General features: G+C 33.9%; 1 protein-coding gene across 44 annotated transcripts in view; it reads left to right on the forward strand.

Moving 5' to 3' along the window:
- The window catches only part of RIMS2 (regulating synaptic membrane exocytosis 2), a 595904-nt gene that overhangs the window by 362512 nt on the left and 213159 nt on the right, over positions 1-20233 (forward strand). For 24 of the 44 annotated variants that reach the window (XM_013064767.2, XM_045078009.1, XM_045078010.1 and 21 more), the window contains 4 exons: positions 2947-3015; positions 9373-9529; positions 10889-11005; positions 19883-19948. In XM_013064767.2, the coding sequence (XP_012920221.1) occupies positions 2947-3015; positions 9373-9529; positions 10889-11005; positions 19883-19948 (409 nt within the window). The remainder of the gene's footprint in view (positions 1-2946; positions 3016-9372; positions 9530-10888; positions 11006-19882; positions 19949-20233) is intronic. The other 20 variants (XM_045078014.1, XM_013064778.2, XM_045078038.1 and 17 more) reach the window with 1 other exon arrangement.

Raw genomic sequence — 20233 nt, forward strand, 5'->3', positions numbered from 1 at the left:
CGAGAAGCCTGCTTCCTCCTCTCTCTCTCTCTCTCTCTCTCTCTGCCTGCCTCTCCATGTACTTGAGATCTGTCTGTCAAATAAATAAATAAAATCTTTAAAAAAATAAAAAGGAATGTAAAATTTAATTGCTTCTTTCCAGCATTGTGATTATCAGCATAGAAAGACAAGAAAAAGGAAGAAGAAAGACCTTAGGATTAGTAAGATTGTCTATGGAGAAAAATCCAAATTGAACCATATAAAATTCACTAGAAGTAAAAAGAGAAACTTTAACAAGGTGGTTGGTTAACATTATTTTACAATAAAGTATTTCCATATATGAGCAATTAGATTAGTAATCAGAATTTTAACAGTATTTCTTATAGCAGTGAAAATGATAAGATGCAAAGCATAAATCCAACCAATGTGGGAAATTTGAGTGAAGTTAAAAATTTCACAGAAACTTAAATGGAGAATGCCTATCTCTTGGCTAGTAAACAATGCTGTAATATACACCAAGGCTCCCTAAATTGATGTATTGACTCATTGCAGTTCATATCAAAATTCCAATAGGATGTTTTGTGCAATTTCATAACCTGAACCTAAAATTTTATATGGAAGAGAAAATGTTCACGTTATGATGGATTTGCTTTTTGATATATAACAATATAATAACAAAGAGAGTGAGTTATTGGTTTATGGATAAAAGGGGGGAAAAATAGAGAACCAAGTAGATCTTAGCAGATAGGATACATTTATTTATAACCAAGGTGACATCACAGATCATTGGGGGAAGGTGGAATTATTAAATAATGCCAAAATATGTGTTATACGTGTGGAAAAAGCAAAGTTGCATCCTTATCTCATACCATACATAAACTCACTTCAAAATAGGCCAGGATGTAAATGTTAAAAACAGGATTTTTTAAATTTTAGAAAAAAATATGAGAATGTCTGTCCATTCATAAGCTTAGGCACGATTTCTTAAACAAGACACCGTAAACACTACTTCTAAAAAAGATTGATACATTCAATGACATTAAACTTAAGTACTTGAATTCATCAGAATGTTAAATGACAAGATTCAAGTAGAGATAACATAATTGCAGTATATTTAACCTCTAGAATTACTAGCAAAATAGATTGACTTCCATCAGGAACATAATGAGATTTGGAAGGAAGCAACAATTGCAAATCACATATATGCAACTATCCCCCAACTCTATGCACAAACCCACGCAAGGCCACTCACAAAGGCTAATAAAATGAACTTCATTTTTTGCTGGTGTCATTCTTATCTTGCACCAGAGGCAGATCTGATTCTTGACCAATACCAAAAGCTTGTAATCTTTATGCTGTAGTATATCTGGCACATTAAGCTATCATTACCCCATCCTTGAGCATTTACATTTACAAGGTGAAATCTTGTTATAAGCTGAATAGCTTATTATTCCTCTCCTCAATAGCTTCATCTGTGGTATCCCCTTTTTTCCCCAAATCCATTTATAATGTATACACTAATTCTGTAAATCCTTTCGTGCTGTCTTTTGGGCTATTGTGTGGTAATTGTGGTTTCCTATTGGTTGGGGCTGTAAGAGCCTATGATTCAATTGAGTTTAAAGTTTTAAGATATAAGGCTTTGGAAGGAAAATAGCAGCGAACCCATTCAGTGAGACCATATGAACAAAACAGATCCATGTCATTTATGTAACCATTAAAAGGAAGAAAATAAAAGTTCCTGGCAACAGACTCTTCCCTTTCTCAAGAGCGCAGGGGTAAAAACAAACAAACAAACAAAATGTACAGAGTATTTCTAAGAAGAAGTTGGAAATATTGGAGGACATTTCTAGAACGTTTAATTATTGCTACTTTAGACACCTTATAAAACGTAAGCTCTCAGTGTTTTATATACATTACAGGAAAGCATTTACTGTGTGATAACTGAATTTGGTCTATTTAATGAATAATGTATGGTCTAAGTAGACAAACGTAGTCATTTCTTGAAATAACACTGTTTTCATTTATTAGGCATTTTCTGATTGTAAAGAAGGAAAAATACTGTAATAAGGGATTCTATTGTGTAAGATGTGCCTATTTTTGAGACACATATGGGAGAAAAAATATATTAAAAAACAAATAGCATGCTTACTTATATATGTGATATATTTCATAATTAAGTGTGAAGACAATCTCCTTTAGCCATCAATTCAGTGCTATTTTTGCCATAGCATGATTAACATTTTAAAATTTTGTAATAGAGATCTTTAATTATGTTTATTATTACTGCTCTGTTTTAGGCTCTATCTTAGAAAATGTGACTGTGTGTAATCAGTACACAATTTAGATATATTAATAAGTTTATGGATGGTTTATTTCTCATTTTCTTTTCAAAGCAATGGAGGAACAGCTAAACTAACACTAAAAGAATATTGTTTAAGATGTCTTAAATTATACTTCTTTTGCATGAGTGTGAAAAATGAAGAATTGAGCACATTTAATTTATTAGTCATGCATATTAGAAAAGGCACATGAATGTTCTTGAAATAACATATTGTTTGCTTTGAAATTTATATAGACTTCAGTGCCCTTGTGTAAAAGCATCTGGGACTGACTTAACCTAGCTATTTTAAACTTAACTTTTTGTTCAGTGGATTTTATCAATCAGCATCAAATCACATACATATATCATTGAGTATTATTTTTTTTATTCAGTATTTGATATTATTTCAAGCTTTAGGGCATTTAGGAAATTTATTTTACACATTTTAAGAATCTATTTTAAGAATGCTATCTTCACATTATAAAATATGTATGAAAGTAAGTGTGAGCTCATAATGAATTTCCTTCTCTAGTTTTTATTCTCAAGTGTTTCATTCAAAATTCTTTCATTTGTTTTCAGGTTGGTGAGGAGGTTTCTTTTTCCTTATTAATCAGCAACTTTAATTATTGCTATTGTTTGCTTCATAGGGTCAAAAAGAATAAGTGATAGTGAAGTTTCTGACTATGACTGTGATGATGGAATTGGTATAGTATCAGGTAAGAATTTCAGAATTATTTTATAGTAATAAAAAGGAAGGGTTATTCATCACTATCTACCAATAAACAGATTAAATAATAAGTAAAATAAGAAAGAACTTGCCTCTTTATCCACACCCCCCTCACTAAGAAACAACCTCATGGCAATTTAACCCCTTGAATAACTCCAGTTGCTAGAACTCTTGTATCAATTGTTAAACTGAATATTCTTACTGAAATTTGTCAGTTAAGTGAATCCTTCCAAGCTTTTTATTTTTAAACTACTAAATAATAAGGAGTTCACCATAAATTTGAAGTTATTATATAATTGGAACTTCTTTATACTGCATAATAGCGTTAAAAAAAATCTTTTTGACATCACCAACATACCCAAATATGTCAAATATTTGTGCTTTCTGAAATTTTTTCATTGTTGTCATGTTGATTATATATCAGTTGCAGCTTTATTTTCAAGTTATGGTATTGTAGTTTTAAAATATTGCCTGATTTATGGTTGGAGATTTACCTGATGATGAAAAAAAATAAGAAGATGATTTCAAATCCTTGAAATCTGTTACTGTTAGAAATTTGAAGCATCACTGTATTTCCTTTTTTTTTTCCATATTCTTTTTATCAACATGAAAATCAGGATTATGATTGTGGTTTCTTTTTTTTTTTTTTTAACCAATGTTTATTGAGCTCGTTGTGTAAACCGTCTCTCTACTTTAGAAGAGTTCACATTCAGTTGGGGAACAAGGGAAATGTATGGGTTTTTTTTTTTATATATATATAACTTTTTTATAAACAATTAGCCCCAGGTGCACAGGTCTGTGAATCGCCAGGTTTACACACTTCACAACACTCACCATAGCACATACCCTGCCCAGTTTCCATAACCCCACCACCCTCTCCCTATCTCCCATGATTGTGATTTCTGAGATGTTATCTTTTTGTGGGCTCATAACTGTAGTAAATTATATTTACATAAGTAACACGATAACTAAGACTTAAACGTTAATTCTGATAAAAATTTTTTAATGTCCTTTTTGTTTTAAACTCCATCACTAATAGTAGTATCTATAGAGACTAAATACTTCAATCAATAGTTTATCAAGTAATTTGACCGTCAGCTGAACCAAACCTACATTCTTTATGAAATTGTTCCTGAGGCATTTTGAATGTGAATTGCATACATTCATACACACACTACCTTCTTACCCCCATGTTAACTAGCATTTTAAACAACTAGTCTAAGTCTAGGCACCAGCAAATCTGTTAGTACTTTGTTCTCCATATGAAAGGATTCATTTCCAAATGCACATTACGTGTCTGTCAAATTCAAAGTATCTGTTACAACCATTCAAAACCCTTTTAACCTGAACTATCAGCCTTTTCTCAATAATGAACAGTTTCAGCTGCTTTACTTAATTTTTCCAAGTTTGCAAGGCAGATGTCTTGAAAATTAACTACGCCAGAGGTAATATTTCCCATGTGCTTCCTTACTTTGTTTATTCTGACTAATTCAAGTCAGAGGTGATTTTTTATATTTGCATTGCTAATATTATTCTTCAAAGTAAATAGAAACTTTGATTGATATTGAAATTTAGGGTTCTCAGGGAAACAACTGCTGGCTTGGATTTTTGTGCCTCAGTGGTATACTGAGTAGGGAAAGGAGAATGGTTGTAACTAACTCTTCTTTGAACCAGTTGACTCACCCCACAATGCAAATAAATGGAATATATATATATATATATATATATATATATACACATACACACACACACACACATATATATATGTAAAGATATAAGTTTGTAGCCACTTAGAATGTTAGTATTATTTTCTACTCGGACATGAAGCAATATACAAACACATGTAAATAATTTATTTTCCATTGGGAAGGTAGAGTGATGTTTTAATAATTAGCTCTTAAATGTCACATATAATATTCTAATTTCCTAAGTTAATTACCTAACCCCAATACTCATTTTTTATCACTACTGAGTAGCTCTTTATATTATTAATAATGAATATTTTCTTAAAACTCTGTTTCTTTTTAGTTTTCATGAGACTGCATTATTTGAATTTTCTTCTTGTAGTAACTCTTCCTCCTTTTCTCAGTAGTCTCCTTTAAATTCCATAGTCATATCTCTTTTTTCTATATATATTCCCTTACCTTGGATTTCAGCAATGCTTTTTTTATAAATGCTACTCAAAACTTTATTGACAGTCCTAATGCCTTTTCCAAGATTCTTTTCTGAATGTATAACTATTTGCCTGTGAGGCTGAGAATACTATTATCTCCTCCTTTCCAAATTGGTAAACTTTCTAAATTTCTCTCTGTATAGTACACGTTTTTTTTACCCCAAAGATCTGACATTTAACATTTGACAGAGAGAGCTTATGCCCCTGCGCCCATACAAGCAGGAGGAGGGGCAGAAAGAGAGAGAAAAGCAGGCTTCCCACTCAGCAGGGAGCTCGATGCAGGGCTCCTTCCCAGGACCCTGGGATCATGACCTGAGCTGAAGGCAGATGCTTAACTAACTGAGCCACCCAGGCACCAATTTGTAGTATACTTTTAACTTCCTGGTGGGCTAATCAAATGTTGAGTCATTTATTTCTTCCCTTTTCTTGCTCTTGTATCTGATTACAAATTGTTGTTGGTTCATATTAGAACGTCCCCAGACTCCATTGTTGGAGATTTGCTGTCTACATTGACTACTCTAGTGATCACATCTCAAAGTCCCATCCTTCAAATAGCATCTGTACGCTAAACTTCACACATGTCCAGTCAAAACCACTTATTTGTATCTAATTTTTTATTTCCTACTGCCCCCTAGACATCTGTGCTTGGAAATGTAGCAGATATCTTCAGCTAAACATGTCTAAAACTGAACTCCTGATCTTTTCCACCAAACCTGAAGTTATTTAATGACAACTCCATTCTTTCACTGGATTAAAATTTTAAATTTGTTCTTGTCCTTCTCTTTCTCTTATGTCCAACATCAGATCTTGGTCAAAATTGTCCCAGTGCCTCTACCTTCAGAATATGCCCAGATTCTGATTATTTTCCATGTTTCCGTAGCTGTCATCCTGGTTCATCTCTTGCCTGACATACTGCCTTTCTTCTTTCAGTCTATTCTCAGCATGGCAACTGAAGTGATCCTGTTTAAAGAAGATAGGTCATATTTAGTTTCTGCTCAAAATCCTCTAATGAGCTAAAAATCACTCAGATCAAGTGCCAAACATCTTGACAAGGCAACACAAGGCTCCATGTGATTTTCCTCCTTCCTCCATGTGTCTCTGATCTCTTCCATTGCTCCATTCCTAGCACCCTCTTCTCCCTGCTGTTAGGAACATGTCAGACTGACTCCTATCTTGGGGTCTTCGCACTTGTCTTGCAACCCTCCTCTCTCTCTATCCATAGAGCAAAGCATCTGACTTCTTTCAAGTCTTTCCGAAATGCCAGCTTCTCAGTGAGTCCTGTCTTTGCCTGACCCCCTTACATGAAATTGCAAAATGCTTCCCTATTCTGACATTCTGGTTTCCCTTTTCTCTGTATTGTGTTCCCGTTTAACACTTGGAACATATCATATAATTTTTTATTGGGATTTTTGTTGTTTCCATCATTCCACCTGGAATTTAAGGTCCGCAAGGGCAAAGCTTTTTGTTTTGCTCACTGTAGCTCATAGAATAACATGCTCATATAGTCATAAATACTTGTTGAATGAATGATCGTATTGATTTTTTCCCCATGTAGTCTGTGTCCACTACCAGTTATCATACTCCAACATTGTACCACTAGCTATCTGTGGTTATTTATATTTAAATTGATTTAAAATAAATACCTTAAAAATTCAGTTCATCCTTAACACGAGCCAGATTTCAGGGGCTCAGTCATCATGTGTGTCTAGTGGCTACCATATTGGACAGTGCTGATAGAGAACATTTTTAATCATTCTAGAGAGTTCTGTTGGACAATCTGTTCTATGTTTTGTAGGAGCAATCAATCTTGCTGCAATCTCTCTAACCTTTAGGTCGAATTGTATCCTGCTGTCAGCTTCATCTTCCTTAATTATTATTTTGATCATGAAAGATCAGTGTAGTCTTAGAGCACAGTGAGAGCATCAGGAGGGAGATAGAATTTGCTTTAAATTCCAGGCCCTATACTTGACACTTAATTTAAATTTCTCATTAAATTTCCTAATGTAAATTTCAGTTTCCTGAAATATAAAATGGGGATAATATATTTTTTTAAGATTTTAGTTATTTGTCAGAGAGAGAGAGAGAGAGAACACAAGCCGGGAGAGTAGCAGGCAGAAGGAGAAGCAGGGTCCCTACTGAGCAGGGAGCCTGATGTGGGACTGAGTCCCAGGACCCTGGGATCATGATCTGAGCAGAAGGCAGATGCTTAACAGACTGAACCACCCAGATGCTCCAAAATGGGGATAATCTTTGCAGAATTACAGAGTTGGTTCTTTCACATCATTTATAGATTCCTGAAAAAAACCTTGTGCTCTGCAAAGTCATGTACTAAAAACAACAGGGCATCTGGGAAAACAGGTTAGATCAGACCATTCAAAAGTCATGTAACTTTGTAATTAAAACACTAAAAATGAAAGTACAAGCACAATTTTAAAAGTCATGTTAACTTTTAAGCAATAAAAAGCGTTAACTGTGGAATTTAAAAATAAGGTGAAGGTATCTTGGTGGAAGGAGTGTGTCTAGATGGAAAGGAGGATAAGTCTGCAAAGTTATGGTGTCAAAGGAAATATTCATAAAACCAGGAAGAACCCAAGCAAGCAATACTTCTAAGATGGAGGGTTTTTTTGTTTTGTTTTGTTTTGTTTTTTTTTACAAAAGTGAGCCAAAAGGAAGAACATGGGAGGGATGAGCATCATATGTAATTCTGTATTTCTCTAGCTTTCTGCATCCAGCTGCATTAATGTACTTTGCTTTCAGCTGCTATTGTTGGTAGACGGGGTGGACACTGTTGGTGCTCTAGCCATATCCTCTTTAGTTCAGCTGGTTTACCCATCTCCATGAATGTTGGCGGCTCACAACTAACAGCAGCCCCATTTTCCAGAGAATTGGCCTTAGACAAATGGAAAATAATCCTACTCCCTTCCCACTGGGCATCTTCAGTCATGACTGGCTAACATTGAAGTACAAAAGTCCAGAACCCTTGCTTGAAAGTCAGAGCACTGGTACAGTTGACATTCCAGAGCCTCCAGTGGAATCAAGCTGACCTCACATTCTACTTAGTGTCTTCCCATGCCCTGTTCTGCTAATTCCTTTCTCTTGAGACCACTCCTTCAATCATTCATGTGCACCCAGGTCTTTTTCTTGCTGTATTCCTTGGGAATGTAATTTCAGATAATACTGCAAAATGGGAACGTGTTGCAAAAAAATCACATATGAGCCAGTACTTTTTCTGACTTATTTCTGAAGCAAGTGTTGTAGCACCCCACTTTGTACAGTCCCTTGCTGAGTTCCTGGCGCATAGTACAAGTCAATAGCAGCCATGGTGATCAGGATGAAGATAATGGTAGTGGGGATAATATCACTTCCTGCCCAGAAATGTTCAGCTTTTTTCCATCACAAGCCTTATGATGTTTTAGACATACACAATTTGGGCCAAACTTACTTTTACTGTTTATTTCCCTACTGCTGCCCCACACTGAATTGTGGTTTTTCTACCAACTTTGAGTTCTTTCTACTATTCTCTCCATCGGTCAAATATCTATTGCCTTCTTTAAAAAAAAAATCTATTGCTTTCTAACATTCCTTTGAGTTCTGTCACTTCTAATACATTTTTCTAAGTGTGTCAAATCATTGAGATGTTTTCCTCCTCCAAACTGTCGTGTTTTTAGTCTCAGGCATCTATTGTATCTCAGCCCTGTTGATCACTACAAGAAAAACAGTGTACATTGGTACTTCAGATGGTATTCGGGATACTTTCTAATATTGTTTCTCTCTTAGAGAAATAACCATAGACTTTTAGGAATTTTTGTGAAGTTAATAATTTTGAATATTTATAATTGTTGTAAAGTAATTAAAAGCTCTTTTAGTTTATTGAAGGGATGAAAATGTTTTTGGAATAAACTTGCCTCTTTTAGTAAAGATAACTAACTGTATACACAGGTTTTAGCCTAACTAGCACAGTGCCTTGAACATAGTAGCTATCTAAAAATTTGTCATTTATTTTTAATTTAAATGTTTACAAAATATGATGGTATTCTGTTTTATTCCTTATGCTTTACATTGAATATATTCAGAGGCTTTCAACTTCACTAACATTTAGTTGTTTTACTAATGTACAAAATGCAAAAGAACTTAGTGGGTAGCTAATTGTACTCTTAATCTTTGCTCCTTTAGATTATCGACACAATGGTCGAGATCTTCAAAGCTCTACATTATCAGTGCCAGAACAAGTAATGTCATCAAACCATTGTTCACCATCAGGGTCTCCTCACCGAGTAGATGTTATAGGAAGGACTAGATCATGGTCACCCAGTGTCCCTCCTCCACAAAGGTAAGAAACCATATACATTTTATTTGTAGGATGACATTAAAAACCTACCTATCACAAAGAATCATCAATAATTTCTAAAGGTAAAAACAAATATGTTCTTCAACAACCTAAATATTGAGAGTAATATGAAGTATGGGCTACTTTGTAACTTTGATTGATGTACGTATTCTTCAATGTGAGAGTTCAAAATTATAAAGAAGACCTAGCTTTTCAGTTGCTTATCAATACTTAGCATATCTAGTTAGAGCCAACTAACTACACTATTGAATGATAGTTATTGATGCTTTAAGGAATAGGGGGAAATAAACTTTGGGTAGGGTTTTAAAGTGAGGAGCAGTCGTGCAAAGAATTAAGGAAAAAACACAGGTTGGGGGAAGAATGTCTTAGAAAATCTGTTTAAATTTTATTTATTTATTTATTTGACAGAGATCACAAGTAGGCAGAGAGGCAGGCAGGGGGGCGGGGGAGCAGGCGCCCTGCTGTGCAGAGAGCCCAATGTAGGGCTCAATCCCAGGACCCTGAGATCATGACCTGAGCCGAAGTCAGAAGCTTTAACCCACTGAGCTACCCAGACGCCCCAGTCTCAGTGGGTTAAAGCCTCTGCCTTTTGCTCCAGTCATTTCTTATTTTTAAAAAGGACATTGAACATTATATCAAAAACCAATGATGTACTATACCTAGGCTAATTGAATTTAAATTTAAAAACTAAAAAAAAAAAAAAAAAAAAGATGCTTGACTTTTACCAGGGAAAGACTATTTGAACACATCTAAAAAAATAGGCAAAGTTTTAGAATAGATTTATCTGTGCCTAACAGAAAACAATATCAAAAGCTATGTAAGAGGCTTATTCTATCATGAAAAAGAAGTGTGTGAGTTGACAGTCCAGGACAAGAATGGTAGTTTAAAAAAACTCATTGATCATTTATAAAGACTTCAATTTAGATTTTTAAAAAACAGATCATAATCATTTTCCTAAAACAAGTCACACCAATATTATCTGTACGCAACATGCTGAGCTCATTTTCTGCACACAAATTTATTCCTCCTCCTGCATTGCATCAAAAAATCATTGTTGGAAACCTGGGCAACATCCATTAATAATTTTCATAATCCTTATCTGTATCCTCATTGCTACCATGTTTATGTTTATCTCTGTTATAGCAGCAGTCTCCTAACTTCACTGTCAGCCTCCAGTTGAAATGTATCCCATTAGCCCGAGGTGCAATTAGTTAAAACAGAAAACTTGAACTTGACATTAGAGTGATTTCTGTCTTTTTCTACTTTATTAATAAACCTCATTTTTTAGTGTATTGTATGGTTATGGTCTATTAATACATTTAATGGGTTTTGCTGTTTCAGTCGGAATGTGGAACAGGGACTTCGAGGGACGCGCTCTGCTGCTGGACATTATAATACAATTAGCCGAATGGATAGACATCGTGTCATGGATGACCATTATTCTCCAGAGAGAGACAGGTAAATAGGATTAAATACTATTAGATCTTACTATAATCACTGCCTTCAGGAGGAAGGTATAACCATAAAAAATTTTACCTGGAACTTGGATATTTGTTATCTTAGCTTCTAACCCCATTTCTTTAACAATGCTTACATGTGTTCTCAGGACTATCATATAAAAAAATAAGACAAGCAAGAAAAACCTTTTCTTTACTTTAAAAAAAAAATCATCTTGCTCTTGTAGTTTTGGTCCTTTGTTACATCAAACCAGTTAAGCTAGTGAGTTTGCACATGAGGTTATAAGGATAATTATAAGGAAAATAGACATTTTATTATTTTCATGTTATCATAACCAATCACTACATGTAAACATACTTGATGAGACAAGAGATTTAGTCTTTTGCATTCATCAGGGAAGCCAGTGTGACATTTTGTATATAAAAGTATTGACACAAGTCTGGTTTGTTTAGGAAACAGACACAAAAACTGATTCATGAAGAGGTTTTTCCTCATGCCTTTTCAGTAAACCTTTTAAGTATCTTAAAGAATTATGCTTGTTGATTGCTGTATTTGGAGGAATTCTCTAAATTTTCTCCATTAAATATGACATACTTGGAAAGAACATATATTTCAGTGCATTAATCACATTAATTACTGCTAATTTGTTTTTAGGTTAAACAAATTGGTTAACCCTTGAATTCGTGGTTTGGTTCTATATAAAATAAAAAATGCTATGGTATTTCCCCCACACTGTCAAATAGGCTTGAAATAAGGATTAGCAAAGAAAGCTTAGTTTCCTGTTCAGAGAATATTATGATAAAATAACAAGGGAATGCAGAAGTCTCTTTGTATGGGACCTAAAGCAATTTTAATTAGAACATCCTAAATCAACTGACTTGAGAAGTTCCCAATACTTATCACTGTCAATATTTATAAATTTATTTGTTCTCACCTAAATCTAGGATTATACTCAATTTGGGCTTGTAATTTCATTGTGTTAAGTATACTTTTCCAAAGGAAAAGATAGGGAACATCTATCGTAATCTTCAATAGTGTCAAACAAGTATTATTAGCTTTTGTGTCTGAGATCTAAGAAGAAATAGGAAGTTATTAAATTAATATATTTATTAATTGTTAAATGAAAGTTAATATGGTATTTTATTTTTTATTTGCTTAACCTTTTCACAGTGACCTGTGTCTTTAACGGTAATTATAGGTGTGGTATCTGTATAAATCAATTTATATCAAGTAGATACTAGTGAAAGGAAGATGAACCATATGGGCATGATCAGGAGTTGGAAGAAGTCATATTAGGGTGGTTGAGTGAATACTTTTATTACATTATAGAAAATTAATAAATTTTGATCATCTCTGGAAATTATTTACATAGTAATTCATAAAGTCCTTGTTTTTTGAAAGTTTGTTAAAGCAGTGATAAAAGAAAAAAGTCTGAAATGACTTTAAATCTTTCAAGTTTTCACAAAGTTTGTCTTTAGATCAAAAATGGACTTAATATTTTCTCTGAAAATAATATGGTCTAAATTTTGCAGTAAGGAATATAATAAAATTAACTTCTAGAATTATATTCACCAACAAAAATACTCACCATCATGTCAAACACATAATAATTTATCAGTATTTTAAGACATTGGCTATAGCATTAATGATAAAAGACTTGCTTTTAATTCTTTGATATATAACTAACATAGTCATACTGACATGTCATTATATTTTTTCTTATTTACTGTACAACTTTATGATTCTTTTCGTTTGACAAAAATGTTCAAGTAATTCAGAAGTTTTGGAGGAATTTGACCTCTGGGGTTTCATCACTTTTTTAGAGTGCTGTAGATTACCAAATCATAATTACTCCTAATTATGAGCTGTCTTAAATTTTTTTTTAAATAACTAAAATAGAATTTCTTTTAACTAGAACTATAAAACTATTTCTAATGTTATTTATGAGTTATCTGTGTAAACATTACTTATTACCATGAGGGATCAAAAGTCAAAAAGTACAATAGTATCCATGTTAGGTAGTCTATCACATTATTAAACAATTCATTCTTTAATTTGTGTTTTATTCTTTATATTCTAAATATTCTAAAAGATTTTCAATACTCAAATGCATGTGAAGACAACTGTAATTTTAATGCACTCTTTAGGAGGTAAGAATAGAACTCTTACAGTGAATTTTCATGAATAGTGTTTTATATAGTCAATCCTTTGATTAAAAAGCCTTAATGAGAATTTCCTTGGAGTCAGTAAGTAAAATTTAGGCATTTTGAGTGGTGCATTAACTTTTCTTGTCAACAATAAATGGTGCATTGGACCAGAAGAGTATTTTATTGAATATACTTGCTGGCCGTGTTTCTTTGGGAAAATTAACGTCTTTGACACTCGATTTCCTTATCTATAAAATAAGAATGTTAGTACCAACTTTATAGGGTTGTTGTGTAGATGAAATAACATAGCACCTCAAGTTGCATAATACATATTCAGAAAATGTGCCTTATCCTTAACATTTTAAAGGATCTTGTGGCTTGCAAGTAACAAGCACATCTTAATGTACTTATTAACTAAACAGAAATGAGAAATCAGTTAATATAGGTATTTTTTAAAAAGCTTTGTAGAGAGTATAGAACATGAGTTTGACCTTGAAAAAAAAGCTTATTTAGGCAAGACTAAGACATAGGTACAGAGGCAGAACACACATATATCAGAAAGACCCAGTGTGAAGGAAGAAGGACTTGGGACATACTGGAAGGTAGTGCATGAAGATAATGGCTTTCACATTGGCTGCACTGGTGAGAAATGATGCTATTTCGCATCAGTTTGTAGTGCCTAGCTAAACTTAAGTGGTATAAGAAGGAGATAATAGTGTTCATATCCTTTTCTTATAGGTATGTTAAAAAGAATTATATATTAGATGCCTGGGCAACTCAGTTAAGCAGCGGCCTTTGGCTCAGGTCATGGTCCCAGGGTCCTAGGATCCAGCCCTGCATTGGGTTCCCTGCTCAGTGGGAAGCTTGCTTCTCCCTCTTCCTCTGGCCTCCCTTTGCTTATGTGCTTTCTCTCTCTTTTGGGGGGGGGGGGGGGGATATATATATATATATATATATATATATATATATATATATACTTGATTGGATATATCTCTGCACATCTCACTCTATTATCATAGTCAAAATCCTATTCTGTGTGTTTTTTTTTTAAGATTTTATTTATTTATTTGAGCGAAAGTGACAGAGAATGTGAGAGGGGAGAGATTCAAAGGGAGAAGCAGAAGCATGATCCCAGAACTCCGGAATCATGACCTGAGACAAGCCAGTTGTTTAACCAACTGAGCCACCCAGGCGCCCCAAAATCCTATTCTATTTTGAAAAGAAAATAAATTTTTTACAAGTGATTCAGAAACTTGGATGCAGGGTTATTAGCTAAAATGATGAATTATAACAGACATCATTCATCTTCCGTCCATCCCCCAAACTTTTTGGATTATTGTGTCTCTGGTAAATCCTGGTAACTACAACTAGGAACATAGTTTTTCTGGGGCAACCTATGTGGCTTTGGTATTAGAAACCATTTCAAGACCTTATTTGTTTACATGAGTTAATTTACTATTAGAATAAGAATTAGAATAAGATTAAGAATTTACTATTAGAATAAGAATAAGAAGAATTAGAATTAGAATAAGAATGCTATTAGAATAAGAAGAATAGAATAAGAATTAGAATAAGAATAAGATAATATTTCTGTAACATATCAGAGATACCATGCGGTAGTCATTTTTATGTCTATCCTGGATGCCAACATATATTGGGTACATTTAATTCTATGCAGTATACCGTTAGTATAATAAAAAAATACAATTAACACTGGCCTAAGATACGTTACTTCATAAGCTTTTTTCTTTTGTGCATTCAATTAATACATTTATATTCTAAAAAGAAAAATGTCATATTATATGAATCTCTAGGATACCTCACACACTTATGTCTATTTCTTACTTTTATCAGCCAACCAGCTATGAGAAAGTGTCAAAATTACCCATAACAATTTAGTCTTCTTGGTCCTTTTAGTTATCAACTATAAGGGGAACATATCTCTGAAAGTTTGAAAATACAGAGAAAGTAAATGCAAAAAAGAAAATTCACTTTACAAAAATAATACATTTTATTATATTTCAGGAGTATGTTTTAACATAGTTAAATCATACTGAGTATATTTTAGGAACTATAAAGTAGCAAAACATTAACAATACTAAAGACACAGAGCATAAAGTTTTGCAGTAAGCTGAGATTGTTGGAAACTTTGTTTACAAAAACTATAGGTTATTTAAGGATGAATTATTATATTTCTTCCTTTAGCAGTCTCTTTTGTTTGGTGGTTTCTGAAAGGGGACATTCAGGCTCATCTGATATAATGGAAGGATAATTCATTATAAATACAATTTTGTTCTATCTTTAAAGATTACATTTCTTAATAAGAATCAAAGTGTGTCTAGAAATTAGATCAGTAATCCAGTTCAATTATTTGAATAGTGAAATTTGTCATTATTATTTTTGAAACTGTAACTTTTTTTCACTTTTTAAAATTTAGTAATTTTTTCAGTTTTTCTTTTATAATGAATTACTTCTCTGCTCAATTTTTTAAAATTTTCAAAGAGTTTGGATAAATTACAATTTTTAACCCAATTTTTTAAGTCATGAAGTGTATTCATGACAGTATGGTTTGCTTAGGTTTTATAATTCCATTAATTTTTGAAGAAAAGCAAGAATGATTTAATTGAGAAGAGTAAATGAAATGTTTTTAAGTTGTACCAAGTGGATGTGGCAGAGGACCTTAGGTGCATCTCTGGCTCTTAGGTGGATTTTACTACCAAAACAATGGTTAATTTTATGTTATATTTTCTTCGATGTATTTTTATAGTTTTCAACAGAATCTCAAGGGGGATCATGACCAGATTGGATTAAGAGGTATAACATGACTATAGACAGTAAGGATTTGACTCACATAATTATTGAGGTAAAAAGGGCCAACTACCTGCTCTGTGCAAGCTGGAGCCCATGAAATGATGGTATAATTCAGTCCAAGTCTGAAGGCTTGAGAACCAAGGTGGCCAGTGTCATAAATTCCCCCAGTTGGAGGGCCAGAGATTTAAGAGATGTCCAGCTCTAAAGTGAGGCAGGAAAAAGGGAGGAATTCATCCTTTTTCCTACCTGTGTTTTGTTGAGCCTCTCACCAGATTCTATGGTGCTCACGCCGATTGAGGAGGGCAATCTATTGAGTGCACTGATTCAAATGCTAATAGCACACCACAGCCCCTCACAGACATACCCAGAAATAACATTAAATGTGAGCACCCCTTGGGCCAAATTAACTTGTCATAAAAAGGGAAATAAAACAAACTGATGTTTGATAAAGTTGATCCTTGCTTAATGTTTTCTTTGGCTTTATAGAGACAAAATTAGCTGTAAGACACCTCAAGGTGAATAATAGAAATTGATGATGATATATATGTTCTGTGAATTTGGAACTTTTAATAGGTTTTGAAGTTTACATATTTTTATTGCTCAAGTAATTTTCAGAGATCTATTTTGTCTGTGCAATAAATCCTAACATCACAATTGTTGGGTATTACTCCTACTCTTTGTAATGCCAGGAATGTCTTTTTCGAATACTGTTTTAGTTTTTATTTTAATACTACATAGGTTTATAATGTTCTGTTTACATTTCTAGAAGTTTCTTTGATTATGTGAACCATTGCTCTCTTTGGAGGGTAGGCTCACCAGGAAAATAGTGTAATTCTGTTTTTATTTTTTAGTTCAATCCAAAATGTATTTACTGAGCGTGTCAGCATGAAGATTTAAAATAGACATTTAAAATAGATATTATCCTGGCCTAAACAAACAGATGATCCAACTAATTATACCAACTCATAGATACTAACTAATCATATAAAATACCAACTAATTATAAAGCATGGAAGCCTGTCAGGCCCAAGCATAATATTATTGGAATAGATTGGAGAGAAATTTACTTGCTTGAGTAGTTGAAAAAAAGCTTCAGAGGGAAGTGAGACTTTAGAGGTTGAGAAGAATTTTCAAAGGCAATAAAGTGGAGACAAAAGGAAGATAAGGGCGTTCTTGGCAGAGTGATAAGCATGAACAGTCTCAGAGTCAGGAAAGTATGAGATATATTTATAGAATCTTAGGTGGTCTGGCATACCCACAAAGAAAGTTGTAGTATGGGAAGTAATTGGATAGGAAGATTGAAGTAGTTTAGAACTTAATTTGTATGCCGTTTTAAGGAATACATACTTGTTTTTGATCTGTGAAACCCATTAAGGGTTTTAAGCAAAGTACCTGCATGATCAACAGCATAATTTGTAATTGTCTTGCTTGTAGACAGTGTGGAGAGTGGACTGGATCAGGAAAGGGATCAGAAGGAGGGGGGACAATAGGTTATTTCAGTAGACATGGTAAATCTGATTGAAGGTAGTAGCAGGAGAAAAGGAAAAAAGAGATAAACCTGAGTTATTTAAGCAACAACTAGCAAGGGGTATAAATCAATTAAAGGTGGAAAATAAGGAAAGTGGAGGAATTAAATTATGAGACTTGTAAAACTTGGCTCGTTACGTAAATATTTCAATCTTTCGTTAAAACTGGGATTACACAAAGAGGAATCGCTACAGCATTATATAAACTTTCAAAGGAAGGTTAAAGAATTATATTTGAAACTAGAGGGTCTTTTAGAGATCAGAGAGATCATGGGTCCTTGATTCTGAAGAGGAACCTGAGAGACTGCTGTGGTGGGTCAGGAATGATGCCAGATAGATAGGGACTCGTCTTCTTACTGCCTCTTTAGCCAGAGTCATTCTGGTTTTATTGGCTTTCTGATGATTGGCTTTACATAAAAATCTGTTCCCCAAAAGCAGTGGTCTTCTGATCAAAAAGAAAGTTGGAAACTACTTGCTCCAGCCCCCTCATTTCACAAATGCAGTACCAGGCGTCCAAATAGGCGAGTGTCTTGCTCAAACCTCAAAATTAACATGTGTTTTTTCTGAAGTGTCTACACGACAGTCAGGCAGCCATGTGGAAAGCCCAGGAAGCAGCTGGAAATGTGCTGTGAAACCCAAAGGAAAAATGAAAGCTTAAGAAAGTGAGAGTTCACACTATAAAGGAAATGATATAATCCAGAAAGAATGTGTTGGAATATTCTTTAAAGAACCCATCCTGGGAAACCACTGCCTTTAAAAGAATAAAGAGAAAGAGACTCCAGCAAATGAAATGGGTCAAGAAGCAGTTAGATGGGTGGGGAACCAGGCTGTATGTGTCAATGTTAAGAGCCTGGATTTTGGATTAAGGAAGCCCTGAGTTTGAAACCCAGTCCAGCTACTCCCTACATGACCCTCACAGCCTCAGTTTTTCTGTCCATGGCAATACTAGAACCTACCTCAAAGAGTTGTTATGAGAAATAAATGAGATAAAGTAGACAAAGCTTTAATGGAGTACTCCTCACCTCATCAAGCGTTACGTAAATACTATTATTAATGGCTTGAGAGAATCATGTTTCAAAAACCAAGAGAAGAGAGAGTGTCAAGAAACAGAGGTTGAAAATCAATGTGTAGCTCCATAGAGAAGGGTAATATGATGAAGATCAAGAAGTTAAAGGATTTTTCAGGATTTCACAGGTAGCATTTACAGGCTAGCTTCCAGAAAATGGCAGAGGCTGAAAGTCACATTATATACAGCGAACTTCAAGCTTAAATGAGAAGTGAGGACGTGGTGGCGAGAATTGTAGGTATGGCTAAGATGTTGTACGATGAAAGGAAAGTCAGAGACAGGCAAGGGCTTGAGAGGAAGGCGAGGTTAGTGAAGGGTTTATTTTTAGGATTAAGTGCCGTTCCGGAATGGAAGGCATGATGAGATAATAAGGAAGGAAGGAAGGTCATGTGGAAAATTAGGATTACAAGTAGAGGAGTTTCTTCCTTTGGCGCAACAGAAAATGACAAGTGAAGATATAAGTATAGGTACTCTGGATTTAGTGGTAGAAATATGACAGTCGAGAGAATTCCAAATTGGTTTCCTTTTTTTAAAACTGAGACGTCATGATCATCTGCCAGAATTAAGTGTGTTGGCATGAAAGGTTTGAAGGAAACAGAAAAGTTTCAGTTAGTGCTGTGGGAAGACGAGGAGCCACTAGAGGTAGGTGAAAAGGTCAGCGTGCTGCTTCGATGGTTCGTGATAGTCATGAGGCACGAAGTGCAGCCCAGGCCACAGTAGGTAATAATCATGTACTAAACATAGTGGATGGAAAAATGGATAGCATCCAATGAACCTAATAAATAAAAGTAATAACCAATTCAAGACAGTTTATTCCTTACTAAATGGAATTTTAATCCCTTTAATAATTTTTACTTATTCATGATCAAAGAAGAAATAATTATCTTGTAAAATCTCCTGTCTGTATCAGAAACTACCTCTTTAATTATTTTCTTTTTAAACTTTCTTGTTATTTTATTATTTTTCTCTTTCCATCTTTCCTCCTCAAAAGGGAAAGCAACGCTGTTTTGTGTAACATTTTATAGATGGTGCTAGAGATGTTTGAGTGATAACCGATAAGATTTTATTTTGAAATATGATTTGTTTAAATCTTGATTTGCTATGTTTTTCTTGGGTTTATTTTGGAATACTTGGACTATGTTAACCTTTAGCCCTGCCATATTATAATGGACATTGGGAGGAAAGAGCAAGCTTTCTAGTAACGATTTTCATTTGCTTTGCTTACTATCTGCTTATCTTTTTTGAATTTCACTTTTTAAAATTAAACTATACCTTTTCATTTCTTTCCTGAGTCTCATTTATATTCTTGTTTCTGCCATGCTTGCAGTCATTTTCTTACTCTACCTCGCTCCAGATACAGTCAGAACATTGAACATCATCACAGGGATGGCAGGTATATTTTTCTTACAATTAAGTCTGTTCGTAGAATTGCATGTGCCTGTCTAATGATATGATATAATTCACTTCTATTTCTGCTTTTGATATAGACATATACGATTATTCATGAAATACAAAAATATTATCCTTACTATATAAATAATAGAAAATAAAGCATATGTAAAGACTTTAATTGTAATAAGATGTCAAAAACTTAGCTTCCCTTTAATGAGCTAGTATCATCTCTGTTGACTCTAAAAATTTAGTTCACCAGGCTTTACAGTTAACCCTTGATTACCTA

Source organism: Mustela putorius, unplaced genomic scaffold, assembly GCF_011764305.1.
Source record: "Mustela putorius furo isolate JIRA1106 unplaced genomic scaffold, ASM1176430v1.1 tig00000228_pilon_pilon_pilon, whole genome shotgun sequence".
Lineage (NCBI taxonomy): Eukaryota > Metazoa > Chordata > Mammalia > Carnivora > Mustelidae > Mustela > Mustela putorius.